This window comes from Hippocampus bargibanti, linkage group LG15 (genome assembly GCF_051943395.1).
Source record: "Hippocampus bargibanti isolate YZ-2025 linkage group LG15, ASM5194339v1, whole genome shotgun sequence".
In the NCBI taxonomy this organism is placed as follows: domain Eukaryota; kingdom Metazoa; phylum Chordata; class Actinopteri; order Syngnathiformes; family Syngnathidae; genus Hippocampus; species Hippocampus bargibanti.
In genome coordinates this window covers 5,308,615-5,335,924 of record NC_142748.1, presented here as the reverse complement: position 1 = coordinate 5,335,924, position 27,310 = coordinate 5,308,615, and the positions used below count along the sequence as shown (strand labels likewise).

The window sequence follows — 27,310 nt, the reverse complement described above, 5'->3', positions numbered from 1 at the left end:
TTTGAATTAAGAAGAAGAAGAAGAAGAAGAAGAAGAAGAAGAAGAAGAAGAAGAAGAAGAAGAAGAAGAAAAAAAAAATACATTGCATTGTTCCTGCTGCATTGTAAAAACGTGAATGAAACTACAAGTAGCTAATGGTATGTCGCTCAATATAAGACAATAAAAACATTGTTTATTCTTTATAAAACTACCAAAGTAAAAGGTACATAGCATTAAAACTATTGTATTTTGTATTGTATGTATGGAAAATGTTTTAAAATATGTCATTCATTGAAGATGCCGCTCATAATGTGGTGTACCTCAAGTATGGAAAATGTTGTTAAACATGTAATTCGTTAAATTTGCGCCTTATATTCCACAAAATACAGTAATCCAAAACCAAAGTAAATATCGCTCATTACTACACACCACTGTTATTGTGTACGCCAAAATTGAATTAAGCACGTCAAGAGCCGTGATGCTTACCAAAGTATGAACCAAAATAAAAAAAAAGTTGTATGTAAACCACAAAAACAGTGATTATTCTTAACTTCAGATTTAAAAACTAGTTTTTTTTATTAATTTGTTGTGCGTTTTGTATGTAATATAAGGATTAGATTAAGCATTCTAATGGTTTCTCCAAATTCAGAAAGGCAACCCGCCTTTCTAGAACATAATTGGCCACTGTCGATTTCTTCCTTTTCACGATTGGTCAGAAGTTGTGCCCATCAACGAATATTATGGGAGCGCAGTTTACAACTGTGCACACGTGAGTTACCAGAGTCAGATGTTTAGAGGTTGCAAAAGTCACTTGTCATCTTTCAAAACAGAAATGAATAAAAAATGTGCTGATTTGCCGTAGCGAATATTTACGGGGTTCGAACGCAGCTTTTGAACGCACTCGTCGATATCTTCATGGCAACGAGACGACCCGATGATGCGCACTTAGCATGGCGGTGGTCGCCGCAGCGACCACCCAGGGATGGCGCGCGCCGGTGAACCGGACGCGTCAGTCCCGGAAAGTGGTCCTCATGCTGGGCTCGTTGTTCACTTCCCTCCTCCTGCTGCTGCTTCACTGCAGGGTCGCCCCGCTGCGAGTCACATCCCGCCGGGTAGCTGCTGAGGAGGCGCAGCTTCTCTTCTGGAGGACGGCTGAGTGGAAAGACGCGGAGGAAAAAGTGGGCTACATGAACTCCAGGGGTTTCTTACGGGATATGGAGGACGATCGAGGCGACTTATCCGTTTTGAATGCATCGGTGAAGAGGAAGGAGGCTGCCAGTGGCATCTCACCGGCGTTGGGGCAAGTGGTGGCCGGCCGCAGGGTATCACCGAGGCTCGCAGGTAGACTCAGCCCGCTCGGTGACGGCGACAAGAAACTGCCTCAGGCGCTCATCATCGGGGTGAAAAAAGGAGGAACGAGGGCTCTGCTGGGGTTTCTGCGAGTTCATCCGGACATCAGGGCCGTGGGAGCAGAACCGCACTTCTTTGACCGCAACTATGACAACGGTCTTGAGTGGTACAGGTAAATGTAATCTAATGTATGATCTAAACCAGTTTTGGGGGTGATAATGTGGTTTGCGTGACATTTGACGTCCAAATGCAAAGTCAGATTTTCTATTTGTATGTTGATGTTTTTAATGTGTTTCTATAACACATCAGATAATATGGATTTAAAGCTATTAGAAAGCTGTCTTTTGCTTGAATTTGATTTAGTGTTGAATGCATACTAATAGTTCGGTAGGATGATAATTAACCTTTACTTTGAAAATTGTTTTTTAATGACACCCGACCTTTTAGTTTTTTTTTCTTTAGAAAGTGTGCCTTATCTTTGTTTACTCTACTTACTTAAATGAAACGTATTATGATTATTATGACAAGAAAACAAAAGTTATAAGTGTAATGCCAAGCTGCCAATCAAATGAGTAAGACATTTTCTCTTTCCAAGTCATTAGACTGCAAATTTGAGAAGTGAATGTAACTTTTTCTTTGTTATTCAAATTACAATGCCCCATTTTCTACTTTCATTTCATATTGTCTCTACTACGACTAATAAAAAATAATCCAATCCAATCACAAATATTACAAAATATTTTTAGGGGGAAATGTGCTCAATTGAAAAAAATATATAATTGCGTACATGTTTTCTAACAGTTATGTTGTTGAAACAGAACTCAAAACGAGCTAGCTTATTATTTTTAAAAATTAAAATAAGTTGAAGAAAAATGTGTTTGAGTTTATGGTGATAAAACAAATTCAAAACAAAGTATTTTCCATCTAAAAGTATTTCCTACAGTATTAAAAAAACAATGACATACCTCCTAAAATGTAGTGTGTATGAATAACTTAGCAAGTTAGCATAACTTCAGCAAGTTATCCCAGAAACAACCCCCCACCACCACCCCTGCAATAAAAGCCTTACCAGTATAAAATTCCAAATTTGGGATTAATTTCATCTGTCACGGCGAGCGTTGCGGGTTCACATTTCTTCGTCCGGGCAGAGGAATAATGATATAATGCCCCCTGCAGCCCCTCCCTCTTTCATTCCCATTAACTCCACAGTGTGTCTAATGGGGCCTTGCTATAGAGAAGGATTAGGGGGCCATGATAAAGGTTACCTGGGTGTCTCAAGAGAAATAAGTCACCTTTTGCGTCAAGTTAACTATGCCATTAACGAGCCAGACCACCAAACTTTCTTCTCTCCGAAGTACACACACACACACACACACACACACACACACACACACACACACACACACACACACACACACACACACACACACACACACACACACACACACACACACACACACACACACACACACACACACACACACACACACACACACACACACACACACACACACACACACACACATCTACTTCTTTGTTCCTTTCATGAGAGTGAACATTCTCTTTTTGCCATCACTCTCTCACCCTTCTGTTTACCTATTCATCCATTGTGGAATTGCAGAGAGGAGGGGGTTATATCCATGAGGGTCCCATCTATCCCGAGATGTTGCCAAGATTCTCCGGAATTTTGGACCGTGTCGCCAAGGACGGCCCGCTGCCCCCCCCCCCCCCTTCTGCTCCGCCACATCATCCTCCTTTTTCATGCTGCCTATTTAGAAGAGGAGCAGCCTTGAATGGCAAAGAGGAGTAAATAAGTGTTAAAACAAGCAGGCCCACTCGGAGGGAGTTCATGTGCTGGAGTGCTGGCCTTTGATTATGCCCCCGCTAACACATCCCCCCACTTTAGATGGTAAGTGGTTGGCACGGTGTCATGGGGAGGCATGTCGAGGCTTGTGGTTAAGGCTGGAAAGTTTTCCGCCTTTTTTAGTCTGGATTGTGGATTTGGTGCACCGACATGGAGTAGATGCTACAAAGTCAACCTAGCAATAAGCAAGCTGCGCAGGTTTTCCTGTTTTAGCACACGTAGACCGCACGTTGACGTTCAACAGTGTTGTCTAGTACAGGTAACATCCGACTTACAACTGAGTTCCGTTCTGACCAAACGGTTCTAAGTCAAAATGGTTGTAAGTCGAAATACATTCAAAATGTTGAATAGAGACTCACAGGCTAACCCCCCCTCTAGTGCCATCAGACAGTTGATTGCTGTGTGAGAGTGAGATGCTAGCTAGCTAACCAAAATTGTCGTACGCATTACCGGCCAGCTGGCACGTTGTCGTGCCAGGCGTAGAATTAAAATTGTAAAAATAGGGTCTGGAGGTCGTGGTCATAAGTACGGGTGGTTGTAAGTACGGGTGGTCGTAAGTCGAGCCGGTCGCAAGTCGGATGTTCGATCACCACAAGATGAATGAACTCATTCACTGCCATTCATGAATTTATTCTGGAATTGAAAATATGACATAGAGCGCCATTCCCGATTGTTTGGTTTGTTTGTTTTTGTTTGGGTGCCGATTTAGCGCTGGCCATGTCCTCTGGCAATGTTTTTTCCTTTCCACAAGGGGCAGCATTTTCTCTGTTAGCGCTTTGTTCCAGCTTCAGCTGTTGTTAAAGCGCTATATAAACCAATGGGTATGTACAGGTGACCCAAAAAGTTGCATACCCATGAACATTTCAATAGTGGCTTTGATTAAAAAGCTATTTATTTCAAATTACAAGCACACATTATTCAGTTAATGGAAGGCTATTCACCTGAGTTTCAGCTATTTCTGTCATTTTTTAGTCAATTTATGGCTTTCCCAATATGTGTTCCAAATGTCCACCATTTCGTTGCAAGCAAACCTGGACTCGTCTGACGAAGTTGTCAATCACTATTACACACTCCTCTTTCGGGACATTTGAAACACATCTTTGGAAAGCCATAAATTGACTAAAAATTGACCGAAATAGCTGAAACTCGGGTAGATGGTCTTCCAGAAACTGAATAATGTGTGGTTGTAATTTGAAATAAATAGCTTTTCAATCAAAGCCACAATTAAAATTATCATGGGTACGCATCTTTTTGGGTCGCCCTGTATGTATGCATGAACAGAATGTTAGTTATTAAATCTTTTTTAACGAACCGATTGAAGTAATGGATGTTTTTAACACTTTCATTTCTTGAGTGAGAAAAAAAATGATGTCTGCTCACTCCATTCATCCCACAAGACTTGTAGTGAGGTGGCACGCGATGGAAAAAGTCCACTTCTATGACAAAACGACAACGTTTTGCATCATTGCATTTGGGCGTGTGCTCGAGCGTCTGTTTGAGGGGGGCGCCGGCCTGGTGGAAATTCCCACAAGTGCGAGGCGGGGGTTGAGGGTGGGGGGTTGCGTTGGTGAAGGAGGCCTGTTGGAGCTGCCATGTCCCATTAAGAGCTTAGGATGCGTTAAAATATAGTCGGCAGGTTCCCATCGAGGAAGGATTGGCAATGGCGACTCGTCCTGGCCCCGGTAATAAACAAAGATCCTGCGATGGATGTGCGCCTCCCTCCTGCATGCAGACGAGGGGTGACATAACTGTTGGATGTGGGGATTAAAATTTAGACGAGTCAGGTGTCAGACTCGTTTTCTCATCAATATTAAACTCTGACGGCAAGAAATGGTTCGATTGATGGCTGAGTTTTACAATTCGGTGCTTTGACGCAGTTTCACTGGCAAAAATGAGCTGCCATTTTCTTGCCAATAGCAAGTTTTTGGGTATCACATTTGCCAATATTGCCAATTTCTTTTTTCAATACTCGCCAACGTGCGATGACATCAATGAGGCGAATCAGAAGCATTCAGTTCATTCATTTTTCACTGTTTGATAAGAAGCCGCTTGACCCAGTGGTATATTCCAACAAATATTAAGCAAACATGGCGGAAAATTTAAGAGATGTGACTTTCCAAAGAATCCCATAACTCATTGTGTCCATGCACTCCACTGCCAGGGTTTTTGTCATTGTCACTCGAATTCCAGGACCCACAGAATATTGAGTTTTATGACTACATAAACATTCAATGCAGTGTAAAAAAACCTTGGGCTCTCTTCTTACGTCAGAAAAAATGAGTTAATTCCTAAATTATATGAGTCTGGAGTTATGTGAGCTTGAAAAGAGGGCGTATGTACAAAATACAATACATCATAAATATTGATTTATATAGTGCTTTAACAACAGCTTAAGATGGAACAAAGCGCTAACGTGGAAAAAAGGGAAATGCTGCCCCGTCGTGGAAGGGAAAAACATTGCCAGAGTTCTGGCCAGCGCTTTATCGGCACCCTCGCAAGAAAACCTGAACACATTCGGGAATGGCGCTCTATGTACTTTTTTTTTCAATTCCACAATAAATTAGGGAATGGCAGTGAATGACTCAGTATGATTCGATTAAAAAAAAAACATTCTTAAAATGGAAATTACACAGTATATATGTATATATGCATCCATCAGAATCAGAAAACCTTTATTCGTCCCACAATGGGGAAATTTGCATCCATGTATCAATGTATGTAATCTATGTATGCATTGCTATACAACAGCAAATTAAGTTTTCCACTAAAATTCTATACAAGCCATTTACACCCACAATCACGATTGCGCACACGTGTGGGGGATGAAAAAAAAACCCTCCCTAATCTGTTTGCCGCGGTTCATTTAGCATCTCCTCTGGTTGTGGTCCGCCGACAGAAGAATGTGCTGCTCTCATTAGCATGCAAATCCTCATCTAAGGAGAACGGGATCATAATAGCATCGAAGCGGAAAAAAAAAAAAATTGAAAGTGAGGATGTTGCGACCATTAGTTCCTCGACTCACTTGGAAAGCCATCTCGTTTCGCTTTAACATACAATTACTGAAACAATTACCAATGTGCAGGTTGAGATTAATTGAATCGCCGGGCGGCATCTCTGTACTCGAACGCCAAACGCATCAATCATGGCGCCGAATGCCACACGGGGACCCCTTTATCACCGCCATCGCGAAACGCCGGGCTGAGCCGTCGTCGTTCATCTATCAATAAATCGGTCTGGGGTGGCAAACTCATTTCCCAGCGCGTTTTCTCGCTTTAATCAAGTCGGCCGGCGTCATGCGGTGGAAGCTGTCGGCCATTTTTCCCAGCAAACGAGCGGCGATGACGGACATTAGAGAAAGCAGTAGCAGTTAAACCGAGACTGCGGCAACTCTTCGAAATATAATAATAATCATACATTTCATTTCTAAGCGCCTTTTAAAACTCTCAAGGTCACTTTCCAGTCACAGGATCAGTTTTTCTGTGGGTGAGCAGTGGCAGCCACACGCGCCAGCGTTCACTCAACCTGGAAGTAACTCAAGTAGATAGCTTGCTAATACATAGCTAATAGAAAGTTAGCCAGATAGCTAACTAGATAGCCAGCCAGCTAATAGATAGCTAGCTAAATAGCCAGCCAGCTAGCCAGTCAGCGAATAAATAGCAAATAGCTAGCTAGCTAGCATATGAGCAACATTGATAACAAAGGCAGTTTAAGAAAAATAAACAAATAAAACGCGCCAGCGTTCACTCGACCCAAAGTAACTCAAATAGATAGAGCGCTAGCTAGCTAATACATAGCTAATAGATAGTAAACCGTACTGAATAAAAGATAAGGGCCCATGAAGATATGCCCGCCATTTTTTTCTTCTTCCCTACTGTGCAATCTGTCTTAGATTGAATAGAAGCCATTCATGATAAGTCGCACTTTGCACAATAGAAGTCAACATCTCTCTGTTGACTTGGACGTTACATTCATATTATCTGAACCTATTCCAAAGTGCGCCAGAGTTTTTATAATCTGACACACACACACAAACCCACACAGACAGACACAGATTGGGCACTCAAACAGCGGTTGGTGCCTGAGGAGGTTCCTGCCGTCTGTTCTCCGTCCGCGACTCTGCCAGGGCGATTGGCGCCGAGCCGCCCTATCGCCACACAGGCGGTTGCAGATAGCAAGAAAATAAAAAATAAAACCGTGCACGGCGAGAGTGCCAGCGTGGATGCCTTAGAGCGCGCTTGCTGCGGATGCTCATAGATGAAAAAAAAGAAGAAAAAACTTCCTTGAACAATCTTTTAGCTTTGCTACTGGGAAATAAAAAAAAAAAATGTTTTCAAATGTTGGAAAACGGAAGATACATGCAGAGCAAGTGTCCATCGTTTTGTTACAGGTTATCACACTGTTTCAAAAATGTAAACATGAATGTATGAAATGGTATATTACAAAATAAAACATGTATATATGAGGAGATTAAAAAATACATTGTTTTTAACTCTATCAATGCCACTCCGGAATGTATTCGGGAATTGAAAATATGACATGGAGCGCACTTTTCGAATTTGGGGTGCTGATAAAGCACTGATCAGACCTCTGGCAATGTTATTTCCCTTCCACCAGAGGTCAGCAATTGCTTTATGTACAGCCGCCCCCATTTCAAGCTCACATAAATCCAGACTCAAATAATTAAGGAATAAACTCTTTTTTTCCGATGAAAGAAGAGAGTAAGGTTGTTTTTTATTTTTATTTTTGGACTTCAAGATGGAGTGGCTATCTTTCCATTGTGTTTCTACTTCTTTCTTTCCTTTCCTCTTCCTTTTTATACTTTCCTGCTGTGTTACTTCCGGGTAGAGTGAACACTGGCCCAAATGGCTGCCGCTGCTCACCTGCACAAAATAAAAGTTCTTATCCCATGACTGTAAAGAGTCATTGAGAGTTTTGAAAGGCACTTAGAAATAAAATGTATATTATTATTATGATTATGATTATTATTAAGATTATTATTATTATTAAGATTAATAAGATTATTATATACAGTAGTCCTAAAACTCAATATTATGTGGGCCCTGGAATTTGAGTGAAAATGACAAAAAACCCTGGCACTGGAGTAGACACATTTTTGCACATCGTCTGGCAGTGAATGAGATGAAATGTGTAATAAATATATAATATAAAATATATATATATAAATATATATATATAAATATAAAACAACCTGGCAACCTATTTTCAATTGTAAAAAGTAAAATAAGTTGACTTGAAAATGACACTCGAAAATGACTTGAAAATGACACTCATACTTTAAAATTAAAAAAATTGAAATAGTAGTGAGTTAAAAAAACAATTATAATGCATTGTAAATGTCAAATATTATTGTATTATATGAATAAAGCTAACAAGTTGACACTTTCTCCATCCTCAACAATAAGATCGATCAAAGTACATTTTGGCATATTTCTGCACACTCAATAAAAAGTGACCCCCTAAGCACTCCTTTGGAAATATGAATCCCAAAATAAAAGCTGGGTTAATATATGGGCTAATACCTCATAAAAGGCACGACAGCTGCCAAGCCGACCGGAGATATGACGGGAGGCTGGGGATTCTTGGCGGGTTGGGGGTCGCACAGGTTGCCGACTTGTGTACACACAAACGGCCAAAAGTGAACAAACAACAAAATCCTTGAAACAATGTAATTTGAGGAGGAAAACCTGCACAACCATCTGCTAGAGCTCCCAGGGTGGCGCATTTAGCAGACCCCCCTTTAGCTTCAGGCTAGCTAGCCTGCAAGTATATGACGAGTTGCCCTACCGTCCATAGGTATGCTATGATTACTTCTATTGTTCTATTGTACTGACTGTATTCTATTGTACTGACTGAATATGATCTACGACTGGCCCAATTGCCCCATTTTCTCTGTTATCACCTCATCAGCATAACTAACCCTATTGGTAACGATCTTAGAAGTTAGAAGTGTTGTAAGCATGATCCAAATTAAACCTCACACCACCATGGCGATTTAGTAAAGGGTATTTCTGTTTTATAAAAATAGCTTCTTTTACTCCCCTTTCAAACCATCCATTTTTTTTTCGCGAATATTTTAACCTCATGGTCATCAAATGAGTGGTCAGATTGAGGCCCACTAGTATTATCCCTGCGATATTGATAAAGTCATCCCGAACACATTTTCGTCCATCGCTGTCATGCGCAAAAGGTACCGGACGAGACGTGGCCTAACAACAGCTCTTATTTTAGCGATGAGTGTGTCAGGTGCTCGCGATCCAGGTGGAGCAACCCTGCACCTGCTACCTGTCCTCACCCCCAGGCCCCCGGGGTAGATTCCCCACATGCCGCAAGGCAGCTGCTGACAGGCACTACTTTGGAGCGCCCCGCATGAGGCCCTCACAGGTTCAGCTGCTAAGGGAATGGAAGGATGTCAAAGGGGGGGGGTCAAGGAGTTGGCGAGCGAGAAGTTTTGAGGGCGGCTCAGGGGTTTGAATGGCAGTCGGCGGCGCCTTGAATGATTTCACCGCGAGGTGAGCGTCCCACTTTTACAATCGCGAGCTCCTTCGATAATCACTTTCACAATCCAAAGGCGACTCGAACTAGATCACGTTACATCCGCTGACAAGCACAACCCCAGTAAATTTCGCAGCATTTTTTTTATTTCACTCACCTGCAAAATCTCTTTATTTATCCACAAAATAATAACAAACAAAAAAAAAGACAATTATTACCCTCACATATTGTTTTTTGTCCACCATTGTCAAGCTTTTGGCTGCTCAGGAATTCTTTGAACACCCTCTGACTTATTGATCCTATTGTTTCCTGGTGTAAAGGTATCGACCCCCCTCACCTCCATGCCCGCATGATTTTTTTTTTTTATGGGCTTCTTTAATGTGGAAAGCGGACACCTCAAGAATGAGGGTTAAATCACCTTTACGGTCAAATCCATTTTTCCCACCCACCCGTATGTGCTCCTTCTTCACCACTCCCATCTTTTTTTCCCTCCCATCTGTCGGCATCTGTCCGAATTCTGAAATTATTATTAAGTCATTATTAAATCATTTTGGAAACCAAATAGCTAATCAATCATGTGTGTGTGTGTGTGTGTGTGTGTGATCCAGGTACATTTGTCAAATTAGCGTTAATCTGATTTTAAACCAAGAATTGTTTGGAGTTACTTGGAACATAAACCATAGTTTAGATTTTAATAGTTTTCCTGTTTATGTGATTTTTTTAAAATATATATTTGGTATCTGGCATTTCTTTGGAGAGCAGGAAAAAAAATGGTCACCAATAGTTGAGCAATGATGTTAACTAGTACTCTCTATGACTGTAAAGGAATACAGTAAAAAATACATTTGAAACAAACCCTGAAAGCTTTCGTATAAAATATTTGATAAATTTGAGTCGGTCAGATCATAAACATGCAGTGATTCATTATTACGTGGATCACAAACATACTTGGATTACACGCATGCTATTTTATGATGATGATGATGATTATTATTATTAGTAGGAGTAGTGGTAGTAGTAGTGGTAGTAGTAGTAGTAGTAGTAGTAGTAGTAGTAGTAATAGTAGTGTTATAATCATCATCATCGTCATTAGTATTATTATTATCATTATCATCATTATCATTATTATCATTATTAATATCATTATTATTATTATCAATCACCATTCATGAATTTATTTGGGAATTGAAAATATGATGTAGAGCGCCATTCCCGAATTCGTTCGGGTTTTGTTTTTTTCTGGTTTGGGTGCAGATAATGCGCTGGCCATGGCCTCTGGCAATGTTTTTCCCTTCACAAGGGGCAGCATTTCCCTTTTTCCATGGTAATGCTTTTTTTCCATCTTAAAAGTACTATATAAATCCAATATGTATGTATTGCATTGTATTTTGGACAGCCACCCTAATTTCAAGGTCATATAACTCCAGATCCATATATATTAGTAATTAACACTTTTTTTCTGATGAAAGAAGAGAGTCTAAGGTTTTTTATGCTTTATTGAATGTTTATGTAGTCCTAAAACTCAATATTCTGTGGGCCCTGGAATTCAAGTGGCAATGACAAAAAACCTGCCACTGGAGTTGACACATTTTTGCACATCATTTGGCAGTAAATGCGTTAATTGGGATCAAAAGCATAACTATTGAATCACAAACAAAATTAGAACTTCCATTTTGAAAAGACATTTTGACTTTCAGGCATATAGAATGTGCGTCTTCGAGGCGATTTGCAACATTTTATTCACTGTCATAACCGAGTCATCAATAAGCAGGAGGAGCAGCAAAATCGCTGAGAGTGGGATGTTCTCCAACATGACGCCCGGCTGGTCTTTACTCACCTAGTACAGCCCCTCCCACGCCCACCCCCTCTAACCCATATCAATTATTAACTTGGTCAATTAGCAAGGCTGCATTATTCACCGGGAAGTTGCGACAGGCGTCCATTAACAGAGGACGCTGTGTTCGAAGCTGGTGTGTAAACTGGTTTACTTGTATTGTTTTCTCCTCATGCTACATTAACACGTGGCATTAATACGTGGACCGTATGCCATTTTGGTTTGAAGCAGTCATTTTAGGGTTATTAATAAAAAATAGTTTGAAAAGGCAACATCAGAAGGCTATTTAACTTTGAGCTATTTTTTTAGGTAGTTGTGTTGTGGCTGGGGTCAAAAAACAATTTGGGGTTTCCACAGGATGGGTTTACATAGAGACTGGAAGAGATTTGGTAGCATTTTGAAAACAGGATATCAGCCATTTTGCTTTGAAGTTGCCATTGTATGGTCAATTTGGCTCTTCAAACGCAAACTATCCTTCATAGGACGGATTATTTACACCCCTGGTAGAAGCGTATAGATAACAATAACTCATTTGCTTTAATCAGGCTCTGTTTCTCGCAATTATACATCAACATCCGCGTCGGCTTGTCGCTACGATTTATGGACCCTCAAATCACCGGAGAATCACTTTTCCAGTTGTCCCTCTGCGATTCCACGGATGGCCGGACACTTATTGGATAAGAGCCATTTATTATCATTTGCTTATCTGTATAATTGATGTCCCCATGTGAGCCCTGTATAAACACTCCGAAGAAGTTGAATGTTAAAGTAAAAAGCTCATGTCCATTATTTTAAGAAATGATGTAGCCTTAGCCAAGTTTACCCGAGAACATCTTCACCTTTAGTGAGAGTCTCATTAAGCCTGCCGAGATGGAACCACATCGATTGTGCTCTTTTAGGATTCACCTACGGCGCTGATTTATGGACCTTCGGAGACAAGCCGATGTAATTAGGCAGGAGTTGTCAAGCTAAATCTTACCCCCCTCCCTCATTTCTACTCCACCACTGCCGCCGCCACGCTTGATGACCGTGCGCCGGGGTGAAACATTGCATGAACGGCCCACGCGGACCCTTCTTCTGACACGTCATTTGTTACCGTCACACTATTTTCCACTCAGCAGCCCGCCGGCGCTAAATGTTATTTTGCACTTTTTTTCTGGCTCCTAATCGCTGTCGGACTAAATCCAGCAGCAGCAAGCAGCAGCCGGGATATCCCAGACCCCCCTCCTGACTCTCACTCCGCACCCACAAAAAGCCTTTATGCTAGCTTCATCTCGCATGCACAAAAAAAGGGGTCTGGAAAAAGCTATCACCTACATTCCTAAATTTCCTCAACTTGTTTGCCTGGTCATGTAAAAAATGTCTCCCAGGATAAAACTCAAGTAAACCCACTCGAGACTGTTATAGAAAATCGGGATGCAGACACAATTTAGCTGTTTTGCCTTCGGATTACATCAAGTTGTGGAATTTCACAACAATGTTTTTTTTTCTTTGGTATTTTTTTGCTGTCTGCTGTGCTGTAAAGATAGAAATAAAGTCTTTAAAATAGTTTAACAATGAATCCATACATTTTGACCATATTTCAGCAAAAAAATATAAATTTTGCCCTTGTTATTTTTTTATACGTTATTTTTTATTGTATTTTTTATATTTTAATTGCATTTATTTTTTCATTTTAATTGTATTTATTGTTTCATTTTGATTGCATTTATTTTTATATCAATGGTATGTATTTTTATTGCATTAAATTGCATTTATTATTTTTTGTAATATAATTTATTTTTCATTTTAATTGCATTTATTTTCATTTTAATTGCATTTATTTTGTATTTTAATTGTATGTATTTTTTACTTTCATTGTATTTAATTGTTATTTTTAATTGTATTTAATTATTATTTTTAATAGCATTTGTTTTTATTTTAATTGCATTATTTTTTTTATTTTGATTGCATTTATTTATTTTTTAATTGCATGTATTTCTTTAGCTTAATTGCGTTTATTTATGATTGACATTCCTGAAGTTATTTGATTCGTCATTGGGTCGCATAGAAACTAATGCAATCGGCAATCGTCCTCACTATTGCTAAAATCATGGCGGCCATTTATATTTTGCAAAAGTAATCCTCTATCAACCTGGATCCACACCAGATTAATTATTTGCATTTTAAAGTGATATCAGAGTCAGTTTCGATGAACAATATTGGATTTACGTTTTTTTTAATGTTTGTGTGTGTTTTTAATGCACATTTTTGCTAATAGCACTTTGCATTGGCCTTAACTGTCAGGAAAATGAGTGCCGTTAATGCGGCTCGTTTGGCTATGTGGCTTATCTTCTCATCGTGTATCTTGTGAAGGATGACTGTTGATGCATTTTGCTCATTCATTGTTCGAATTGTAGCGTGGACAGGCAGAAGCGTTTCTCTACGCCCGCATCTGTCACTTTGAGCTTGGAGAGTTTTATCACTCCACCATGATCTCCCGGCGGAGTTCTATCTCAATGTTAATGTGCCTTTTAGGACGATGGTGACAAAGAGGAAGATTGAAAAATATCCTTCTGATTGATACTGTCAATTATCGCGTCTCGGAATGCCTCATTTACCGTATCCATAGCAACGCACCGTGCTTCAACAAATGTAATTAGCTTGAAGACATCTGGATAAATTGTGTGGTTGTGCTTCAGTAAGACCCGCCCTCAGAAATGCTAACAGACCAATCGCGTTACAGAAGTGAAGTCCAATCTAATTTTATTTAGCTTGTGTTTCTAATATTTATCTTCGAGAAACATGAGTTTAGACGGCTCGCGGGCGAGGGCGACCTGCGCTACACTGCATCCTTTGTCCTCAGTCCCCCGTCATGCTATTTTATTCCAAACGCCATCCGTTTCCACACAGCGAGGCCCGACAGGCTAAAACATTAGCACGTTGTCAGCGGCTACTCAGACACCACCGTCCTCTGTTACATTTCATGTTGAACCTCGAGGATGGAGTTACCTCGCTAGAGTCTGGGGAGGAAGAGTAGGAGGCCCCCCGTGCAATGCTTTCTCACAATATGGGCAAGGGGAACGGGTGGGGGGGATAATTGAAGAGGGGCTCCTCGCCGAGCCGCCGGCAACCGCTGGCTCCAGTTTAGCCTGGAACATTTTTCACCTTTTTCTCACCGCGCCGTCCCGCCTTGCCGGTCTCATGTAATGTGACCTTAAACACTTCCTGCTTGTTATGGTAAAATGTCTCCCGAGACGGCACACTTGGTTTATTGTCCTAAAAGTGCTGCTGTTTTGTTTAGCAACCGAGTTGACGAGTGCTTAGTAGTCTTCGACCAGAGCAGTTTTGGCCGTATGAATCTACACAGATGACATAACTATGCAAAATGTTTTTTTACTGCCAGCCGTGCAAAAATGTGTCCACTCCAGTGCCAGGGTTTTTGTCATTGTTACTCAAATTCCGGGACCCACAAAATATTGAGTTTTAGGACTACATAAAAATTCAATACAGCGCAAGAAACCTTGGAGTCTCTTCTTTCATCAGAAAAAAAAAATGTCCTAAATTCGCTTGAAATGAGGGTAGCTGTCCAAAATACAGTACAATACATGCTGTGCATATTGGTTTATGTAGCGCTTCAACAACAGCTGAAGCTGTTACAAACAAAACCCAAACAAATTCGGGAATGGCGCTCTACGTCATATTTTCAATTCCAGAGTAAATTCGGAAATGGCAGTGAATGAGTTAATGTGTGGGGATTGGGGGGTATTTTGAGACAAAAGTAACATCTCTCTTGTTCTAAGAAATGTCATAATACGATAATACTGAGAGGAAAATAAATCACAACCTCACACGTTAATGTTAAAAGAAGCAAAGGCTTGGTTTTGGGCGGTGGAGTAAGTGAAATAAATGTGACCTTATGAGGGGAAAAATAAATAAATAAATAAAATAAATAAATAAATGGAAACATACATAACCAAATAACTAATAAATAAATGAAAAATTACATAACTAAATAACTAACTAAATAAATACATAAATAAATGGAAAAATACATAACTATATAACTAAATAACTAAATAACTAACTAAATAACTAAATTACTAAATAACTAACTAAATATATAAATAAATAAATTAAATGAATACATGGATAAATAAATAAATAAATAAATAGATATAGATAGATAAATAAATAAATAAATAAATAAATAAATAAATAAATAAATAAATAAATAAATACACAAATAAATAAATAAATAAATAAATAAATAAATAAATGTTAGTTACAAATGCATGATCCAAATGCATCAACATGCAAAATAATTTAAGACTATTTGAAAACTACAAAAATAAGTAAAAAGTCATTTTCTAAAAGATTTAATGAACATAGAAAAAATCATATTTAGGGAAAAAAATGTCAATCTCCAAAAAACAAACAAAACAAAAAAGTAATTTAAGGGGGAAAATGTCAGAGGTTTAGTGGTTTACGTTGAGTGGGGAGCACCCATAGTTGTTAATCCTGTCTGTGGTGCTCTCGCTGTGGTTTGGCACAAAGACGCGGGAAGCGACGGGCGCTGCCAGCCGCTTTGTGTTTCCGAGCCTGGGAGAAATGGAACCAAGGAATGGCGGAACACACGGAAAAGAAGAGCTGGCATAATCACTTTGACGCTTTCCCAATGTCACGCCGGACTCTTACGCCCGCTCTCGACTTTGGACCGAAACTGGAGCTGGTTACTTTGCACCGACGGGGTTTTTTTTTTAGCTATCTCGTAAACGTACTGCTTCCTTTCGAGCGAAGCGCACGGCTCTGTTTTAAAAGTTTTTGTCAGTCCGATATTTGGTTTACGCTGCGCTTGGGTTCTCCACTTTCTTACGCGGATGAGGTTTCACTGCTTCTCGTCCTTGCCGGCTTACTGATTCTAACACAGAACTGTAAAAAAAAAAAAAAAAATGAAAAAATGTGCAACGTCACTCCGAAGACTTTATTTAAACAGTTTCCGCAAAACAGCTCAAAATATCACCAGATTAATACATCTGCAAGGCCATTTGCATGTCTCAGTAGTTGCTGCTGTTTTGGTTAGGAACAGAAATTAAAACGTTTACAATGCAGACAAATTTTCTTGGATAAGAATACGAAAGAAAATAGATGGTTTGAAAGGGGAGTAAAATAAGCTATTTTTATAAAACAGAAATACCCTTTACTAAATCGCCATGGCGGTGTGAGGTTTAATTTGGATCGTGCTTACAACACACTTCTAAGATCGTTACCAATAGGGTTAGTTATGCTGATGAGGTGATAACAGAGAAAATGGGGCAATTGGGCCAGTCCTAGATCATATTCAGTCAGGACAATAGAAGTAATCATAGCAGAGGCCTGGCACCGCCACCTATGGACAGTAGGGATATGTATATATAGTATAGTTCCCTGACGAAGCCTCTTGGATGAGAAGCGAAACGTCCGACACCTTCAAAGAAGTACAGATGACGGCTGAAGAAATCTTTTCATCGATGGACCACTCCTGTACGACTGAGAGCTTACACAGACGTAATGCAGACGGTAGTTTGTTGTGTTACTGAATTTATGTATTTTATCATCTTTTAATTAACTCATTCATTGCCACACATGTGTAAAAATGTGTCCGCCCCAGTGCCAGGGTTTTTGTCATGGTCACTTGAATTCCAGGACTCACAGAATATTGAGTTTTAGGACTACAAAAACATTCAATACAATGTTAAAAATCTTAGGCTCTCTTCTTTTATCAGAAAGAATGAGTGATTCCCAAGTTATATGGGTCTGGAGTTATATGAGCTTGAAATGAGGGCAGCTGTCCAAAATACAATGCAATACATATATACCGTAAAGTGTCGTTATATCGATATTCTAGGGAGTCCGAAAAACATCGATATAACCGGGACTATCGATATATCCGACCCTGCGCGCATGTAATTTTCTCCGTGCGTGCATAGAAATAGTATCGTAATAAGCGGGACTATCGATATAACTGATATCGATATAACGAGACTTTACTGTATTTGGTTTGCATAGCGCTTTAACAACAGCTGAAGCTATAACAAAGCGCTAACATGAAAAGAAAGGAAATGCTGCCCCCTTGTGGAAGGGAAAAAACATTGTCAGAGGTCTGGCCAGTGCTTTATAGGCACCCAAGTGTGACTATTTTCAATTCCCGAATACATTTGTGAATGCCAGTGAATGAGTTAATCTTTCAGCACACAGTTGAGCAAAGAGCATCACTTAAAAATGACATTCCAAGTCCACATACGGAAGACACATTTTGATTTGTTCTGACTGGACTTTTATGGTATGTGGCTCATCCTTCTGGTTATATTTCAAGCTTTTACTCGCTGAGCCACCTATGATCGGATAGACTGAGAAATAGAAACCCAAGAACGTACAAAAGGGGTCGGATATGAAAGACGACAATTGCGGCAAAGGGATTTCCGGCCAAAGGACTAAGAAAGAAGGAATAACGGTTTGGCATTGTCTTTTTGCCAGTGAAATACTTTTTTTATATAATGTCGTGGCTTATGGATCTGTTATCTCACTCGAGTGCTAACGTTTAATTTTCACTCACTAACAGGCCCATTTTGGAGCGCGTTGCCACGGAAACCGTCTCAAAGACAAGAGCTGCTGGCTAATTATCACAGAGCGAGTTTAGCACCCCAACTCCAAAGTGCTATTGTGCGAGCCATCATTTTTATTTGATGTATTCAAATCAGGCTTATGTGAAGCATTTCAACGCCCTCAGATTAACTCAGCACTAGAGAGAAAAATATTGAGGGATATGGGGGATGGGGGGGGGTGGTGATAGCGGTGGTCCTAATGACGCCACATTGACCATGTAAGCCAACATTCCCGGGAAGGACAATGCGTTAAAAATAAGCTTTGCTATTAAACGTTAAAGGTATCTTATCTTTGTTCGAGCCGCTTAAACCGACTAAAAGCTGACTTGGCAAAGAGAGGAAGTGTCAGTGAAGCTAATCCCGCTCGAATGTCATCGCCGTAAAGTGGGTCAGGGAAGTATGAAAAAGTAATGCGAGGGCTTGAAATATGCCTTTGCGGCGGGCCGTCAGAGTGCACGGACTGCTTAAAAAGAACACTAGAGCTCTAGGCAATAGTGTTAATTCCTCAAGTAACAAACAACCTATTAGCCGGTCTAATAGCTCATGTCAGACAACTTTGGAAAGTTCGCTATTCAGAAGATGACCCAGAACATTTAAAGGACAACCGACACCTGCGGACAAGTTGTGTGCATAATTTGTAAAATCACTTCAAATGATTTCTACTGAGTGCTTTTTACAAAGATTCCATCGAATAAAGCTATATTTTACGTTTTAAGACTCGCACTGAATATTTTTGACTTGGTGACGATTCCATCACATCACGTCAGGAACGCCCCTGACGGAGAAAGCTACACACAATGCATTTTGGGTACTTTTGTTCATCTGAAAACACCGTGTTGATCGCGAAATTAGAAGGAAAACGACATAAATAACGCAATGGTGAATCGTTTCTGTTGCAGCTAATTGCGGTAACACGCATAAAGAAGATGTAAGTTTACACAAATTCCCAGCGGACAAATCAGCCCATTTTCATCATAGCTTGTGCGCCATCTTGTGCATTTTCTGGTACTTTCCTGTTCAGATGACTGATGTTTTCGATTTTGTTCCTGCTGACTTTATTTTAATACAATTTGTCAAATACAACCAGCTACTCCCTCCTGGCTGCTTTTTGGGATCCACCACCATCACCACCTTGCAAACAGTGACAGAATGGTACAAAGTATCAAAGAAAACCATGTGTAAAAATCTGCCAAGATGAAACAAACCAGACGGGGTGAAGCAAATACATACACAGTACACAATGACCCGACACGGAATGCTCGTGCCTGGAGTCCTTTTAACTGCCACTGATTGGAACGACCAACCAGATCGTGACAGATTCAGGCTCTAAAATAATACACTTCAAAGTTGAGTTATGACATACCACTGTGTCTTTATCCTTTCTCTTCCGTCACGTCGCACCTCACTGATACGCCTTCCGGCTGAATAATTCACAGAGCACGTTGCCGTAAAGATAACGTTTTTTTTCCTGATGCAATAAACTGGGGACTGAGTAGTACTGCAGTGTGGCGACAGAGCAAAATAAAAAACGGATCCTGTTGTATAAATAAATTTATAAGGACGCAGCGGGAAAAGCTAACTCTATAAAATGTTTACTCTGTTGGATGGCGGCAGCTCGTTTGGTCCCGGAAAGAAAAATGAGGATAAACGAGAGGGCAAGGTGAGTACTGTATTTATTTTTACGAGATGTTATTTCTACTATGAGAGTATATGATACAGTATTCTGTCATAGTCCATTTATAATCCATATCTCACAAATAGCACATGTCTGATTATTTTTTTTTCTCCCCTTTCCCGCGTTATTTTCCCAGCCCCTAATATTTGAGGGTGAGGATGGATGTTTTCCAAGTGGAGCCCCCCCAGTTGAGATGGATTATTGTGGCAAGAACCCAACAGCACCAAATCGGCTTTTTCTATGGATATTTTTTTTACTACAACAGAAGAAAACTCCATTGTGAAAATGAATATTTGCATAAAGATGTCACTGGACACATACAGCAAACCCTCGGCAAGAACTGGACCAAAACTGATAAGCATGCAACAAAACATTCATGTGATGGTAGTGAAGTACCAGAGAAGCAATGTATGCATACAACCCAAAAAAGGCAAAAAAACTGGTGACAAAAAGATTAAATATCAACACATTACTACAAATGACATTTCCTCCCCCCCAGAAAAAAGTTTTCAGAAAAAAATATTCTCTGTTTTAGAAGTTTATTAGCTACTAAAATACAAAATATGGCATAAATAGTCAGACGTTCTGTCATTCATATGTTTATTCTAGTGAGCGTCAAGGTACTAAAAGAGTTTTTATTGGCCTATTAATCGGTTATGGAAATTTATCGCGCCAAAAATCACATCAATAAGAATGGGGCTCGAGTTCTTTACATGACAAGACCTCCACAAAAGTTTAGGAATGGCCAATATTTGGTTGTCCAAAACAACAATTGATGTTTATTGCTGCATTTACAAATCATCTTCTACGCTCCCCCCCAAAAAACACAACCAAAAAAAAAAAAAAAAACAAGTCAGTCGCCAATTTTACACGGTTTCGAATATATTCGTCAAAAGATTCAAAACAGTGTCAGGATCCAAATTTGGCAGCCATGAGTGGTGGTTTATTTTGATCCCCCCCTGAGTTCCTATTCAGTGAATAAGCAGGATAATAGAAACGGTTTTCAAGAAAACGGATGGTATCTTTAAAGGAGAAAAGCACCACACACAAAAGCTAAATTCTCCAGAATGGCAGAAAACAAGCGGGGTGGCGCATGAGAACAGTCCGGGGGTAGGAAGCAATTTAGAGAGACTAGACAATTACAAGATAAGAGAGCCATCATCCAGTCTCAAGAAAAAAAAGAAGAAAGAAAAACGTGTGGTGACGCTGTCTGGGAGTCATCCGCGAGGGAAATGACAGGCTATTTCTTTCTTGATAAAGAAAACTGAGATAGCAGTAAAAGGAGCGCAAGGGGAAAAAACAGTGAATAACTTGATAGTGAGATGGATCGAAATGTTGAGATAAATGTATTGTTGCGGCAACACATTTGAACTGATGTACAAAATACTTCAGAGAAGTATGACGAATATCCTTGAGCAACATTTTGAAAAATACCGTCTGTTCTCTGAAGGTTTATTTGGATTAGTCTGAAAATCTGGCATTTAGGGATAAAAGTGTTGGCAAAGCGCTTACCACGTTGAAATATGCACGTTTTGATTAAAATAAATGCACGGCCAATGTGCCATAAATCCATTTTAATGTGTTGTAGTGACAGATAGCATATGTTGAAGCTATTAGAGTGAGAAAAAACAGGCATGTACCTTAGTGTCATTTTTATGCCGCATTTGCCAGTGGGGGGTGGGAGGGTAGTGGAGACGGGTTCTGGCAATGCATCTTTGAGGGAGTTGGTTCTGTGTTCACATTTAATGATGATGATGATGAATGCTGTCCAAATGTTTGCTCATATTGGTATAAATAAAAGCTAGCAAATAAATCATATGGAAGGAATATTATTATTATGTACTGTATCATCATGAGATGAACATTCTTGCACTCACAAACTTTAAAACAGTTCTTGGTTAAGATAAAATTCATCCAGGGGTTCCAATTTGTGCGAATAGACCAATATGTTGTATTTATTTTTGTTAATATTTACATTTCAAGAAGCATATAGACATCTTGTTGGCATTTCTAGCACGAACCGCCCAAAAATGATTCAAGAAACTGTCAAAACATTTTCAAGATTCATTCGAGGAACATTTTTTAAAGCACTTTGTGACATAGAATTTGGATGGCATAAAGATTATCTATAGGTGCACAAAACACACACACCCAGAAACAAAAATGACCAAGAACCCTACACTAAATTAGACATAAGATTTCGAGACCCTCTCACTGTTACGGTTTGCAAGGTGGTGTTAGTGGTGGATCCCCCAAAAAAAGCAGGCAGAGGGGAGCAGCAGGATGTAGTTGACAAATTGTATTAAATAAAGTCAGCAGGAACAAAACCTGACATGGTGAAGCAAACACATACAATGACCCGACAACAAATGGTCGTGCCGGGACTCCTTTTAACTACCACCGATTGGAACGACCAACACCTGTGCAGATGCAGGCGGGGCCGACAGCGCCACCCGTTGGTCGCCAACCAGATCGTGACACTGAAAGACTTGGTAGGCTTTCAGAGTGTCATTAAAGGGTCCACAACGTAGTTCACTGGCTCGTAGTTCACATGTTGAAATAACCCAGAATCTCAATTAAAATAAGTGAGCATATTTGGCCAACGTCGATCATATTCTACTTTTCTTGCCAAACTGAACGGTCTTCCTTCTCACCACCAGGCAAGCCATTACTCAAAATCACAGCCGCGACCTCCTAAGCTTGCGTCCACTGACCTGGAAAATATGCGGCGGTGTCCAAGACTCTGCGAGCTGGCCTTTGCTTAGCCGGCAAACAGCAGAAATATTGAGCCAATTACAAGATGATTATCTGCTGGCAGTGGCAGGGGAGCTCACTGCGGGTGTGAGTGTATTTATGCCTGCCTGGCAGCGGGAGCAGGGAAAATGAATCAAAAGGGCCGGGCCGTGTGAAGGAGGAAGCACTTCTGCCTCCTTACCGCCACTTGTCCATTGACAAGACGCTGGCTCCCGTCCAAAGCTTTTCGTTTCCTGGAAGGACAACCGCAGGAGGCGACTGCCGTATTGTTCGCAAGACCCGGCGGGGCATGTCGGCGTTGATTTTGCGGCTTTCGTATGACGCGCAGACATGAGTCATGTTCGTTTACGAGCGATGCTTCTGAAAGAAATCCTACAAAGACAGCATTGAGTGATGCTTTGCACACCAGTGTGTATGTAGGATCTGCCCCATAAAAAAACGAAGACATGCTTTCGGACCAACAAGTCCATTTGTTCTTTTCCACCTGTGACGTCAAAGTCCTGACAGGTTCACAAGACGTTTCTGCACCAGCAACCACATTCCTCCAAAAGTCATCTTGTCCTCACTGTTTTTCTGCCTCCTCTCCCAAAGGAAACCCCAGCCAGCAAGATGTATTTTAGATTTAAAGCAGTTAGATGAACACGTCAAAGTAAAACCTGGAAGAGCGGTGAAAGACTTTCTCACGTCGCAGTTAAAATCTTCCGGTGAGATCAAGAAGTGACCGTGGTGTTAGCACTGCACTGCACGAGCACTGGCCAAACTCACGAATGTAATGGGAGCAGTCTTCAAACAAATTGCATGAAGGTTAACTATTATAATATTACAATAGCGCTCTTTCAGACAGGCCGTCTGAGTGGAGTCTTTCCTGGATCGCTTTCCTGTGAAAAGACACTGCCACATCCAAGATGACATCAAAGCAAGACAGAAACCCATGGACAGTGCGTCTTGGGTGTTAAAATAAGAACTGGTGGCATATTAACTCTGATACTGTACCAGAAGTCATCAAATTCAGGATTGAGACCAACACTACCATTCCGTATCTGTACTGTGTAAACTTACACAGGAAAAAACTTTCCATTTCCCATGACTACATTTCCTGGATTCACCTGAAAATGTGACTTTTGATTACTCCATCCATCCGATTACTACTGTCTAAAATGTACATTGCCCCAAATACGGGCGATGACTTGTGCACTTGTTTGGCTTCGTGTCACACACCACACAGCACCATCCACCTCACTGACCCTGAAACTGTCTCTCCCTCCAACCGAGTGGCCCTTAACACCCCAAGTGACTTTGCTACATTGACCACAGAACAAGCATGACGCTAGCCATCAAATATGGATGCTTCCTTTAGCGCAGCCTCATCTCTTTTTCATACACCCAATGATGTTCTCGCGTGTGAGGTTACTGTTTCCTCGAGCTGAAATTATCACGCGGTTTATCAGTTCCTACACCAAGCTTTATGAGAGAATGTTCAGCAGGAATGCTGTGAATTTTGGGGGATATTAGTGACTCAGTTTGTAGGAACTGGTGTGCTAGGTGGAGTCAACCAATTTAGCTCATAGTCCTGTCGTGGTATTTACTAATCCATTCGGGACCAGCGAAGAATTTCTTCTATCAATACGAAACATCTTCAAAACGTTGTCCGACTTCTGCTTCAATTGAAAAATTAAATTCCAATTGAATCGGGTCTCAATCACCATCCAACATGAGCAAGTGCGGTAATAACTGTTCGTCAGCTGGCATGAGCCCGTCAAAGACTTGTTCTGGCCTTTGTAGATAGTTGCTAGTCTCTTTTTTGCCTCTGTGACATATCGGAAAAAGCAGAACGTTACGAGAACAGAACTGAAACAACCAGGTACTTTTGATCAGGTAGCCCACAGCAAGAAGCTTCAGACTTGAGTTTGGCTAGGTGCTGAGCGGGACGTTCGACTCGGCCACTTTGTCAGCTTGGCCCGCCGAGGCTGATGAATAATTGACATCTGAGTTCTGTACTTGGGTGAATTTTAAAACTGCATTCTGCAGAGGTTCTAAATGGCAGAGAGGCGCGCTGTTAATCATTCATGGCTTGCTTTTTACCTGCTTTGCTTCACGTGGTCGGATGGCAAGTGCGGAAAGAGGCGTTGGGACGTTTCGCCAAGAAAATGTCTTAGCGCAGCTTTGTCGGCGTAAATATTTGAGTCTGGATTTATGAAGCGGCTTTCATCAGTAGGGTTTCATTTCAGGGGGGTTTGGAATCAACGGTAGGATAAGTAGAATTGCTTTGCTCCCGGCTTTGAGCAAAATCACATCACCCGCCACCGAATTTCAAATAAACTTGATGAAGTACGAGAAGTGAGAAAAACACATGCAGGGCTGATGATGTTCATCTTTGGTTTAAACAGGTGATCAATTATGCTGAGAGGCCCTTTAGGCTTTCAATATTTCAGAAGTGGGCTTCACATTGGATAATAGCACACGTATCCTCTTTCCAAAGTACCCCCCACGGGGAGCAGCCAGCTTGCTTTTATAAACCCCTTAAAGCCACATCGTGGTGGAACCCTGTAGGTGTTCACCACAAGAATGTCCCAACATCCCGGGACACGCCGACACTGAAAGAATCAATATTTGCCCTGACCACTTTCTCTCAGCAGACACCTGATCAAGATCAAATAAATAATCGCGGTCTCGTGTTATTCTTGACTGATTGAAGCCGCAGCAGCCTCTGTCACATTTCCTGCGTCCGTGTGAAATGGAGCTGTGAGCTGAATCTCAGGACTGATATTGTACTACATACTTTCCTATTTTGACTGGATTTCGTATGATTCATTCTTCCCGCCTCTTATCCTGCCAGGGATCTGATGCCCAAGACCTTGGAAGGCCAGATCACCATGGAGAAGACCCCCAGCTACTTTGTTACCAAAGAGGTGCCTGCCCGGATTTCCACCATGTCGCGGGATACCAAGCTGATCGTGGTGGTGCGGAACCCGGTCACCCGGGCCATCTCGGACTACGCGCAGACGCTGTCCAAGAAGCCCGACATTCCGTCGTTTGAAAGCCTCACCTTCAAGAACAGGACTACGGGCCTCATCGACACATCATGGAGCGCCATCCAGATCGGTATCTACGCCAAACACCTGGACAACTGGCGGCAGTACTTCCCCATGGAGCAGATCCTGTTTGTGAGCGGCGAGCGGCTCATCAGCGAGCCGGCTGGCGAACTGGGACACGTGCAGGATTTCCTGGGCCTTAAACGCATCATCACTGACAAACATTTCTACTTCAACCAGACCAAGGGGTTCCCGTGCCTAAAGAAGGCGGAGGGTAGCAGCAAGCCCCACTGCCTGGGCAAAACCAAAGGGCGCACCCACCCCAATATCCGCCCAGAGGTGGTGCGCCACCTCAGAGACTTCTACCGGCCTTTTAACATGAAGTTCTACCAGATGACTGCGCACAACTTTGGCTGGGATTGATTTAATGTGGCAAACAACAACATGCCTCACTGCAGGCTGACTATCAGTGAGAAAGTTCCATTCCCCCCTCCAATGAACTGTCTAAAACTAAATTAGCATAATTTCTATTTTACTCTCTTTTCAGTTGAAGCAATGAAAAAAACATCTGTCAACTCAATGAGGGAATTTGATGACCTCTGGTGACATTGGAACCTGATCTCAAAGGAATATAGGCAGATAGATACAGTATAAATAATTAATGTAGCTCAACATAAATAGAAATATTTGACCAGGTCTCATAAATACAATGCACACCTACATTATAAGAATACAAATTTATAGTACATATATTTATATATACTGTATATAAATATTTATATCAAACAATAATATTCCAGATGTATGATAGAATGTATCAGTACAAATTAAAATGGCCCAAATAATAATAATGTTTAAGTAAAAACTCCATTGCAACTTCGACGCCAATGCCAACAGATGAGTTTTACTTTAAATACAAATTCATTATTTAAACCAAATATTTTTTCGCCATTTTAAACTTAAAAAGGATCCCTTAAAATATGCAAACTGTGTGATTGTGTCTCTGGAAGAATCAAAATCGGATATTTATGTGTATTATTTTTTTTGTTTATGGATGCTACACTTAGCTTTGAATGGCAACAAATGCATCGAATAATTCAACGCCATATGTTGGATTTAAAAGCTGTTATACAATGCAAAGCTACTTTTGAAGCTGAACATTTTCCTACTGATAAAAATCAAAGTATTTTTGCAAATGTTGCACGTATTTTGAATAACTCTCGCGTTGGACACTTCAGTCTGGTGTGTTTATAGCACACCCTTTCTTTTCACTTTTTCCCCCCTTTCTACGCTCGCCGCCACCTGAGCTCCTTCGTCCCGAAGCGGGACTCCAATTTCCTCGGACGTGCCTCCGCTCAATGTCACTTTTAAAGCCTCAGGGGGGGCCGCGTGTGCCGCTCGAGGAGCACAATGGCCCCCTTGTGTTCCTCCTTTTGTTGTGTGTCGACATGTAAAAACAGATGTGCATCAAAAGAAGTTTGTTTTTTTTGAATAAACGTCGTTGCTAACATTGTCGTTATTATTTTTGGATATTTGTGTTTGTTGTATAATTTTTTTTTACACACTAGGTATTGGTCAGTCATTGGTTTTGGTATTGTCAATGATTTTTGCGATGGCTGTTTAATCCAACAATAAACATGCACTCAGAAAATAAAGAAACACAAACACACACACACACACACTTGT

The 27,310-nt window shown here is 40.8% G+C and overlaps 1 protein-coding gene and 1 long non-coding RNA gene across 2 annotated transcripts; one reads left to right on the top strand and one right to left on the bottom strand.

The window, feature by feature from the left end:
• The first annotated feature begins 131 nt into the window (after positions 1 to 131).
• LOC148887211 (heparan sulfate glucosamine 3-O-sulfotransferase 3A1-like) lies at positions 132 to 26,047 on the top strand. The gene is made up of 2 exons (XM_089015325.1): positions 132 to 1,501; positions 25,429 to 26,047. The coding sequence occupies exons 1-2, from the start codon at positions 930 to 932 to the stop codon at positions 26,045 to 26,047; spliced, it is 1,191 nt and encodes a 396-aa protein (XP_088871451.1). The 5' UTR covers positions 132 to 929.
• LOC148887212 (uncharacterized) lies at positions 994 to 2,666 on the bottom strand. Its single transcript, XR_016117485.1, has 3 exons — positions 2,399 to 2,666; positions 1,270 to 1,415; positions 994 to 1,131 (listed from the first exon to the last, which is right to left on the bottom strand). It is a non-coding gene; the product is annotated as an uncharacterized LOC148887212 (long non-coding RNA).
• Positions 26,048 to 27,310: the final 1,263 nt, after the last annotated feature.

Coding starts and splice junctions, on each gene's coding strand:
- LOC148887211 (XM_089015325.1), top strand. CDS start 930: ATGGCGGTGGTCGCCGCAGCGACCACCCAGGGATGGCGCGCGCCGGTG. Junction 1,502..25,428: donor AACGGTCTTGAGTGGTACAG/GTAAATGTAATC, acceptor TTATCCTGCCAG/GGATCTGATGCCCAAGACCT.